We start from the raw sequence: 11128 nt of genomic DNA on the forward strand, positions 1-11128 counted from the left end.
AATGTTAAATCAGGTATTCAAGGTCTAATGTTTAGCACTGAATTAAATACTTCACCACTGTTCACGCTTTATCTTTTTTTTTTTGATAAGAATGATGTTTTTGACCAAAGAATACCACCACTTTTTGTTGTAACTTATCTTCCAAGACATGTATTTTGTCCTAAATTTCAGCACCTTCTAATAAAATTGTTTAAGACCATATAATGAAAAAAATAGGAATAAATTAGCAGTTAGATATAAATATTATGCAGTCCTATGAAGTGTCTCTCTGTCACCCTTTCTGTCATCCTCTGTTAACCTCTAAGAACTTAAAACCTGAAACTGTAAAACCCTTACCTTTTACACAACAGTAACTTTTAATACTTATGCCTGGCAATCTGTATAGTCTTCAGCTCTCCCATGTACCTCTGTGGTGATGATGCCAGGAAGATCCAGAATCCTCCCTTTGCCTTTCTAGAGGAGTCCTGGTGTTGCCTGCAAGTCCAAGTACTGCTCTCACAGTGAGCAGTGTGGATTCAGTCTCAGAGCACAAGGACTGCAATGGCAGAGGGGAGTTTATTACTGGGTCTGAATTTGTTGGGAATTCAGAACTCTATCAGGTAGTAGGTGCAATCAGCAAGTGAATTCTGTACTTTAGATGCATCTACTTAAAGCCCAGAGTCACAAGAAAACCTGTGTGCCTGAAGCGGAAGTTAGATGCTTGTGGCCACACTTACAGTTCTCAAAACCCCTGCTCAGCTATCACATAATACTAGAGATGACCAAAATATTACTAGGTGTCTTTTTTTTTTTTACAGTTAAGTTCCTTAGCTACCTAAAATTCTGCTCCAAACCATATCAGCACAGTGAATCCTTATAAATCTTTTCTGTGAATTGAGCAGCACTAACAAGCCGGGCCTTCCTCTTCCTCTTTCACTTCAAAAGCTCAATACGGAAACATGTCTAAGCATATTTACTTGATCAGGATTTGCAAAAACTGCTATACTAGCTGACACTTTCCTTTATAGACAGCAAGAAGGTATAATCACATAACTTTTGCGTGACAGTTCAGAGGTTAGAAGTTGCAGAAGACTGAGTTCAATTTACTTCTTCTGCATAAGAGGACTCAAGTCTATCTTCCAGAAGAACATCATAAAATGTGAGCTATTTGGGGTTGACAGAAATGCACTTGAAACTGTTCTGCTTTGCAGACAATTAAAAAAGGTACTGGATGGACTGTTAGGTTGAATGATTCCCTGCACTGAAGTCTAGGTAGCCCTTTGACATGTAAGAGATCCTGGATGTAGGTCCCATTCTGAGACACCTAGCCCTTCGTGTTGCATAGAGGCCCTCACCTCCTAACATAGGGCTGTCACAGTGGACAGTTACCTTCAGTCCCTTTGCAAACCTCAATACAGTTGCTTTAGACTTTTTAGAAAATGGGATTTCAGTGGAGACGGGATTTCATCCTGTATGCCTCCTTAGGGTTCCAGTTCATCAGTCCACATGTGGCACTGGGGCGAAAGTGTTAAGAACCTTTAAGAACTGACAATTGTATTTATTTACAGAGACTTCAGTAACACAGAGACATTATGTAGTGAACAGAAATACTACTGTGAAACTTGCTGCAGTAAACAAGAGGCACAGAAAAGGTAAGTGGAGAAGAGAGTAATTCACTATGTCCCTTCTGAGCTTTGACAAACCTCCTCCTTAAAATTCATCGTATTTAAATACCTAGAAGCCTTGCACCTCACAGGCACGCTCTGTGTAGACCAGAGAACCTATAGACAGATTCAAAGCTATTACACACCTCTTAGTTTTGAGATTGAGGCTGGTAGACTACTGTTATTTACAAAGTGCTTTTATAATGCAAGTCTTTAATTGGTAGGGAAGAAAGAACTGCTTTCAACAGCTCAGATCTTGATCATATACATTCTGATGGTTTTCCAGGATGAGAGTAAAAAAGCTGCCAATGATTCTTGCCTTACACCTCAAGAGATTCAAGTACATGGAGCAATTGCACAGGTATACTAAGCTGTCTTATCGTGTAGTATTTCCTCTGGAGTTGCGTCTCTTCAACACATCTGGTGATGCTGTCAACTTGGATCGGATGTATGACCTGGTAGCTGTTGTTGTTCACTGTGGGAGGTAAACTACTTTCATGTATATCTAGAACTATTGCCAGTTCCAGACATTTTTCAAGAGCATTCCTAACAAAACTTGGGGAGAGTGGGAGGGAGGACATAAGCCATACTGCTGCACAGACCTGCCTATGCCATGGGCCTGAACCTCTTAGCTATCCTCTCTCATAGTAAATCTGCATCTGTTTAAGAAATCATATCTCAGGCCTCTAAAATCATAAGATTGACTTAAAAACATGAAAAAGAAAGTAGAACAGAACCTACCTCTTTCCTCATTAGTTCCCTTGGGAAGCGTGGGAGCCTGGACTCTGTGAGGGCTTGAGGTTGATAGTATAGGCCCTACAGCAGATCACTTGAATATCCTGTCAAGACAATGAAAAAGGTAGCTTTAACAAAGCTTCTCAAATGTGGTGGATTGTAAAGAATTTAAAAAAACAGAAAAATCTTTGGGGCTCCAGGTATGTGGCTTATTCTCACCTTCTCTCAAAGAATGTTTGCAACTAAATGTTCATGGTTGAAACTGATGTGGTTTCCCCCTTAAATTTAATTTATGTTGTTTTAAAAATATTTGCAATAATTGATGTCTGCCATGAGCTAACTGTTAAATATTCTGTAGGTTGATTTGCAAATTGTCATAGTACCAATGAAAAACAGCACACTTTTAGGTTTTTGTTGATGAAGATATTGTGACAAGTCAATAAAATGGGAAAAGAGAACATATCTACTGTAGCACCAGGGGTGGGTTTACTATCATCTTCATAAAATCTGTTTATAATTCAGTTTGCTTGCATGTGGACATATGACTTATCGAAATGGACCCAACAATATCTTCTAGTATTATTTTGGGTTTTGTTTTTTTCTGTTTTCCTTTTTAGTGGACCGAATCGGGGGCATTATATTACTATTGTGAAAAGTCATGGATTTTGGCTCTTGTTTGATGATGACATTGTAGAGGTCAGTATGCTGAAGGTCGTGAGCGCAGCCTTCATGTTGATGCTCTCTCCTCTATTTGGAGTTAAAATCTGATCCAGACCTGGGTATAGATTACTAGTCTACAAAGCCGCAGTTTAGTTGCAGTGTGGCATTTGGGTCAGATCTATCAAGAAGTACAGTTACAAACAAAATGATTAGTCCTGTAGTTCTTACCCTGCCAGTGTCGGGGGGGCTGTTTTACTTCAGTGCAACATCAAATGTTTTTAATAGGAGATTTAGGGGGCTTAGTTTGGAATGTTTTCTAAACCTAATAAAATCAGTTTAATTCATTAAAAACTAAAAGATCCAGGGACTAATTTTGCAATCCTTGGCAATATCACTCTGCAAAATTGGACTGTATAAAATTAGTGTTGTATAGAATCTTAATTGTTCAACAATTAGGAAGTTACAAGAAAATCTGGAGTCTACAGTCAGTCTGGATTTTTATGGATGTAGATTACAGCAGGATCTGGCCTGCAGCTAGTACAGATTCTGTCTAAACATAGTGCAATTCATTGCTAGGCAAATGAGGTTACTGCAGCACCTCAGCAAAACTGGGGTCTTGAGTTTGGTTTCCCAGGAGAAAATCCAGTGGAGTAAAATAAGCATTGGTACATGAGAAGTGAGGAGATTTTCAGGAGAGGGAGACTCCATCTGGCTGATGGAGATGAACCCTTCTGCCAGACTGAAGCCACAGCATTAACGGACACTCCAGGGATCAAAAGCGTGACCTTCCTTGCTCTATTTGCATAATACCTTAATGAAGGAATAGTCATATGGATGACACATGATTTGTGGGTCTAAACGAAGGATGCCAGACTCACATGAGCCAAGAGTCATTCAAGGAAAATAAAAATACAAATGAAAGGATTAAGTGTCCCCTGTACAAGGATTAAGTGATGAGGCCACATCCCTGTCCATGACCCTTCAGACACATGAGGCCACATTTATGCTTTTTTGCTATTACAAAAGTCTCTCTGTTATTGGGAAAAGCCAAATTCACTTAGGTTTTCTGGGACAATGTTCCATGAGTGAGACCAGTAGGGTTTATCCCCTAAACTGTTACATTACCCTTTCAGTGCTTGAATGGCCGCTAGAACCTGCCAATTGTTACCCTGAAACAAATAACTGAATGTGGTTTTTGTATTTATAAAGCCATTGAATTCATGTTTGGTATTTCTTTCATCTAACAATACATTAAACAATTCTATTTATTTTGCAGAAAATAGATGCTCAAGCTATTGAAGAATTCTATGGTCTGACCTCTGACATATCAAAAAATTCTGAGTCTGGTTATATTTTATTCTATCAGTCAAGAGAGTGACTTGGCAAACTGTGATAATGACGCACAACAATGCTGCACGCAAGGAAGGTGATCTACCCCCATGAACTGACTTTTACACAGACCACATCTTGTATTGTTGAACAACAATATATTCTGCCTCCTATTAAATGATCTATGTGGCGTTGACTATAACCATTTTTGACACATGAAACTTTATTTTAGAGAGGGGGATTGTTTGTTTGTTTTTTTTTTTTAAGTCTGACAAAAAGTTAATTGCAGTCAGATTTTAGTGGAATTTATATGGACTAACATTTACAGATAATAAGATTTGAATGTCAACTATTAAACCCAATCAAGCTAGAGTAGTATTTTTTATGGAAGTGTTCATTGTGTTTAGGGCAAATTGTTTAAAACCTTCTAAATGGCTTTGGAGTGTGTTGACTTACAAAGCATTCCTTTAAATACCTTCTGACATGTAGTTACACATTTTAAGTGTAAAGAAAAAGAAATCTGTTTCATAATGATTGGAATTGTGGTTGCATAGGGGATTTTGTTGCATGCCACTCTGCAGTGCAAGAGGATATTCTTCCCAAATCATTTAAGCTTTGGGTTATGAAAACTGTTAAGTGCATAACCCTAAGCCTAAAGTTCACATAAAGAGATTTAAATTACAGTGGAACTAAGTAATATTGTGTGTCCAGTCACTGTGTTTATCACAAGATAGTACAGATGAGGTGAGATTTCAGAACTTGCAGAGAATTGGGATAAGTGGAAAGAGATGACACATATGACACAGAGAAAAAGTGCATTTATAGAGATGACCTTATCTTTCTGTTAAAACAATGCAATACATTGAGTTTTCAGACTTACCAACGCTGCTCATGTAAAACATATCCATTATGGCTGAAATTACATAGTCCAGTTAAAAATGTGTTGTTGGTACAATACATAGTACAAGGCTCAATCCTGCAGTTTGCTGAATACCTGTAGGGTCCCATTTGCATTTTTCAGGACACAGTCCTTTTGTTAGCCACATGGAGAATTTTTAAAGTTACATAGCAACCCCTAGTTTACACACACTTTTGTGTATTTATCATCACTAGCGTTTTGGCCAGGGTTGACAACATTCAGGTCACCACAAAAACAGATGGGGGTCAGAAGGGTGTGATTTTAAAAACATCAAAGGGCTTAGTGCAAGTGCTTGTGATTTTATTGGCACTAGTCATGTACTGGTTAATAAAATTGCTGTACACACATACTGGAATTTGGCAAAGAAAGAAGGTAGAAGAAAGTATCAATAGGGTATGAGAAGGAATAAATAGTAGGTTGAGGCAGTGGTAACGCTGCATAACTGGCTTACTTGATTTGACCCGTGTAGGCTGTTATATAATTCGTGAACTTCAGTAGCCAAATTCCAATCCCAATGTAGTCAACAGCAAAAACCTCCTGTTGTCTGCAAGGGGAGTAGGAGCTGGTTCCAGTATTTAGAAGGAAATATTCTCAACTTACAGTATTTATTTTGATGTATTATATTTTAATTCACTCTCTTACTGTATTTATTAGACAATGTTGCTTTTGATACTTCTTCTCTTTTAGAAGCCTGCCTGTCTCAGAGACTCCATTTCAAGAAATGTTTTTTGAAGCAGAGCTAATTCTTATATTTTGGTTTTCTGTAGGAGAGGGAATTCATTGTATTTTCGTTGTAATCTGCTGTGAATGTGAAATATCTTTTGTTAAATTATGGTGAAAATGAAATATTAGCTTCTAGAGTAACACAAGTTGAAGATCAGTTGGATTTATTGATAGCAATTTTGTAAACCAAGGAAAAATAGCACTTTACGCCGAAGGAAAAACAAAACTGAACTTTTCATTAGCATGATTTGAGATTTATCATGTTGTTATATTGATGCAAGAAAGCAGATGTATAATGTAACCTTAGAGTACAGACTTGGATGAATAATTGCAGTAGTCTACAGAGATCATTCACACAAATAAAGGTTGTTATGTAGGCTCAGGGCAAGCATAATTGGTAGGCAATTCCAGTTCTTTTATCAATGGCGGAATGCAAATGTTCTGTCTTTAACACAGAAGACAAACATCTTACAGGAGACTTCAGGTCTCACTGAGACCCATGAATATTTCCACCGGAAAACTCAATCTATAGGTGTTTAATAATAAATCCTTTTTTTAATGGATTTATTCATGAGCATTTAGAATTTCCGTATAAAAAATATAATAATCACTTGGCTTTTAAAACATGAATATTTCCTGGCTGTGACTAAACACACTTTCTAGATCAGCATTAACCAGTGTTGGTCAGAGGATCCATACTTCACAGTTTACTGCCAAACATTCTTAGGGTATTCTTCAGTTTTAAAACAAGCAACAAAAAAGATATCTTTAATGTATTGTTTCAGTGTTTAGGGCAATGTTTCAATATTTGTATGAACAGTACTTTTACATTAAAATAATTTTAAAATCAGTTCAATTTTAGGAAATGCTTTTCAGATTTGGATTGACTTATCTGAGAATTGATTTTTTAATGTTAATAAAATGAAGTAGTATTTAAATACTAAAGCATAGGATATTGATCTTTGTTACTCTCTGACTACTCTAGGGTGTAAAACATACAGAAAATTGCAATATGTTATTTGACAGTAAAACGACTAGAGTAAGCTTTTTTTCATAAAGTATGAAAAAACATTTTAAAAAATAAAGTACCTAACTTTTCTGTTTATAAATGAGAAGAGATGGAAAATATACAGCAAAGTGTTGGAAGGGTTCTTAAAGCAGGAGTTTGTGCTAGTCTGCAAAAAGATTACAGCAGTGGACCACTGTCCAAAATGAGTGGCCTGACCTCAACTCTAAAAAGTCGTGGAAAGTATATAATGCTGATCCTCACTTTTTGCTAACACGGGCTAAATTAAGGAGCATTTTCTTTTGATCTAAAAAAATTGCAGTTACAATTCTGTAAGTCATCTCCAGCCTACAGTATGCTGAATATCTTCATTCTAGTCCAGCAAAAGCTGTCCGTCACAGCTATGTGAATAGTTCCACTCCAGCCAGCACAGCTTCTCATCTACATCAAATCTACAAAAAAAGTGCATTCGCAAGAGTTTTGCAGAAAACCCATGATGTAAAGTATTTCAGTTGATTAAATAAAATGTAATCCTTTTTCTCTTATGCAGTATGAGATATAGATTTCCAGTACCTTATGAAAGAATGGAAAAATATCTAGGACAATCAAAGCTTTTCAGCTAGCAGCTAGAAAATAAAGTTGTAGCAGAGATGCCAGATAGTATTCTCTGCTTCCCTAAAATGACTGTTTTTGTGGTATTAGGTTCTCAGTGTATTAGGCCTAAGGATATCTGAAGCTCATTACTTGTTTCACATGCTGCTGCATGAGATATATTGTCCGTTTACAAATCTTATTACTATGTTCTTACTTAGAGAATAGAATATTTTTGTCCTGTGCTGTTCTTCCACTAAACCAAACAAAGTACTGCAGTGCTGGTGAATCAGTTATGTTAGAGAATGAGCTCAGACCTGAACTTCTATGTTTCACAGAACAGACTGTCAGGATTTTACGTAATTTCTATTTTTGGGACGGAGCAGAGGGAGGCGGAAGAGGGGAGTGATGGAGAAGCCTCATCAGTGAAAGCAGAACACCTTGTTGAAATATGTCCCACAATTACTCCTTTTTATTCTATTTTAATAATTTAAAGTTACTGCAGATCAGTAGATTACATCTTAATGTGTTGTTCCTTCAGCAGTTGGAGTAAAGGAAAAGAAAAAGTCACAGGTGTTCCTTTGTATTAGATTTAATAAAGATATTAAAGACCTAACTAAGCTGAAACTGGAATTCAGCTGTATGGTGGGTTTTGAAGTGCTACCATACCTTTCTTTTATCCTCAGACATTATGTTTCATTCACCTCATTCACTTGGGACCTGAACTGACAACTTGCAGCTGCCAGTGATTTGATGCCTCTTAGCAGCAGAGTCTTCTTGTTTTGCGCCTTTTCTGCTGCTTCTGGTGGGGAGGTTTGAACATTACCTGTTATAACTGAATGTGTATAAGACATTTTAAGGGGTTCTATCTTTGTATCTGCTTTACCTTAGTACTTTTTTAACAGGGTTTGTTTTAATTTATTTCTCTTTTTGTTGCTCACTTCCTGTATCTGTATAATAACTTATGTAGCTAATATTATCAGCCTTCTGTTTTTATTTTTTGTGTACCTTGATTTCTTATAGACGTAATCAACCCAAGCACTTTAAGTAACAATGTCAAGCTGGTGAAATTCCTATCAGCTTAACACTTTGCCTTTGTCTTTTTGCTTTTACAACCTTTTACTTGTGATCCAGCTTCTCTAATTACAACACAATTTCCATTTCCACTTACAGGCTTGTAGTACCAGCTCGGGTCCAAATTTGGGAAGTCTTTGTTCATATGTAACAAGTGCACGTCTGTCCACTCAGAGGATACACAAGTATCTTCCTGATGGATTGTACTGATGGCACTCGTTTGACAGCCTTTCTTGCGCTCAGCATACTAACCTGTCTATTGCACAGTTATCAATAACTACAATTTTGAAAAGCTCCACTTCTCGCAGGAAAAATTCTTCTTTTTACCAAACACAAGGTTGTCTATCAATCATTCGACAATGCATGTATTGCTCCCTTTGCTGTTTTGTCTGTGCCTGGTGCAATAACAAATGTGAATAAGCTTAAGAGCTGCATTGATTCTTGGCCATTGTATGAATACAAGCAAGGAGAGCAATCTTTTTCCGGCTTTATTCTCTCCACTTGGGGTCATATAAAGGATGGAGATAATGAAGTGGAATAAAAGTTGTAAAGCCATCTCCACTTCTGTCAAAATCACTGGACATTTCTTAGATGTCACCGTCTGTGGTATCTGTGTCTGTGGCATGTCAGAAAGTAACTGACTTTCTGTGTTGTTAGTTCAAGGGTTATTCTTAGTTTTTTAGGTATAGTACTCTCTTTGCTCAGTGAAAAGATTAGAGTTTTTTCCTGTTGCAGCTGTTCGGCAGTAATGATGTTTCTTCACAATTTAACATGGCACTTACTTAATATTTAAATAGGCCTTGCGATGCCTTAACTGACATCCTTTTAATTTCTTTCCAGTTAATATGCATTGCTTCAAAGAGATTACTTGAACCTGCCCACATGAATCATTTAGAGTAACACACCCTTTTGCATATAAGGTCACGCAACACCTATCAGGAGGTATGTGCCCTCCTGATGGGACCATCTGGACTAAGCTCACACCTTTTTACACACTAATGATTCTTCACCCCCAGGAGCTTTTCTCGCTGGCTTTACCCGAATAGTTTAATATGAGGCTGCACATAACTCCATTTATTCACGGCCTCAGAGTTGCTATAATTCTTTAACAATTCCACTTTGTTGGGTTATCAGGGCTTGGACAACGCATAATGTAACGCACAATGTGAAATAAATTAGCTTCTGTGTGCCATTCACAGTGGTTAATTTAACAGCCTCATGATTCTATGTTGAAGAAGGTTTTTGCAGGTGGCAACTTTAGTGTATGTAAGGATACAAAATAGTAAGTGATTTTGCTGTGATAGCACAGTAAGTCTGTAGGAGGAGCTGGACTAGCATGTAGCTTCTTCACCCTCAGCTTGCACCCCAGATAAAGTTCACGCTCTGTCCTCTAGATAATCCTAACCCTTCCACTAGGGCTTCCAAAGTGCAGAAGCAAACCCTTTGGGAAGGCACTTTGCATGTCACCAAAACATCTTGCCTGCCACAGTAGATAATTAGGAATATTTGTACCCCTTCCCCCTAAACCATATTAATAGGCATGCATTCCTTAATGTGACTATGCCTAAACAGCAGCTTCATATTTGCAAGGGTGTTCATAGTTGCAAATGTCTCGAGACAGACCATGCTCACATACCGTATTATTTTCTACTCCTGGCTCAACTCTCATTCTAATAGTAACAGCAGCATTAGGGCAGCCATATTACAGATTCAAGAGCTTTTCCTGGAGATAAATTTCTAGCTTCAGCGGCTTTCATTAGAGAGTAGTGGCAGAAGCTCTAAAACTTATCTTTCACTGCTTAGGAGTGAAGCCAGCATATGCTGCCGAATAAGAATGAGTGCAGGGATGAGGGGAAGGAGAAAGGAGTGGAAGAGGAGGAAACATGGCAGTGTTATCCAAGGCTCTGGATATGTGCATCCATTTGTAAATGTATGGGCCCTCTTTACCTTGTCAAAAAGATGTGATCCTAATAAAACCACTTCAATATTTTGTACTAGTTTTTGAATGAAATAAGAGGTGGTAAAACTATTAGGCATACCATGAGGGACACATTATGAAAATATTGAGTGTCTAGTAAAGCATACTCTTCACAGTGCATGTGTATAGTTCAGTATCTGCTCTTTTTAAGTAAGTATTTACACGTAATTAAAGCCTGCACTATCCGTTGAACTGTAAGATAAATCTCATGTTGGTTATTAAGGTTGTAGCATTAGAAAATAGTTTTTTCTCCTGGTAAAGTGTTTATATTTTACATAAAATAAACTCTTACTTCCATTCAGCTTGCTTTGAATTCGGCTGGAGCCCAGCTAAGGCTGCACATTGAGGTTAGTCATTATGCAATATGCTTCTGAAAGTAGGGTATCATCTGTGTGCTTATAGATGGGAAGACTGCTTATGCTTGCTTTTTATTTCACTTAACAGAATCATTACATTTTAAGTGACTTGGA

General features: G+C 37.4%; 1 protein-coding gene across 2 annotated transcripts in view; it reads left to right on the forward strand.

Annotated features, from left to right (window-relative positions):
* Positions 1–8602, forward strand: part of USP46 (ubiquitin specific peptidase 46) — a 34480-nt gene extending 25878 nt beyond the window's left edge. For both annotated transcript variants that reach the window (XM_068942896.1, XM_068942895.1), the window contains 4 exons: positions 1548–1631; positions 1930–2127; positions 2996–3074; positions 4315–8602. In XM_068942896.1, the coding sequence (XP_068798997.1) occupies positions 1548–1631; positions 1930–2127; positions 2996–3074; positions 4315–4416 (463 nt within the window). In that variant the 3' untranslated portion in view covers positions 4417–8602. The remainder of the gene's footprint in view (positions 1–1547; positions 1632–1929; positions 2128–2995; positions 3075–4314) is intronic.
* The last annotated feature ends 2526 nt before the right edge of the window (positions 8603–11128 follow it).

Source organism: Struthio camelus, chromosome 4 (assembly GCF_040807025.1).
Source record: "Struthio camelus isolate bStrCam1 chromosome 4, bStrCam1.hap1, whole genome shotgun sequence".
In the NCBI taxonomy this organism is placed as follows: domain Eukaryota; kingdom Metazoa; phylum Chordata; class Aves; order Struthioniformes; family Struthionidae; genus Struthio; species Struthio camelus.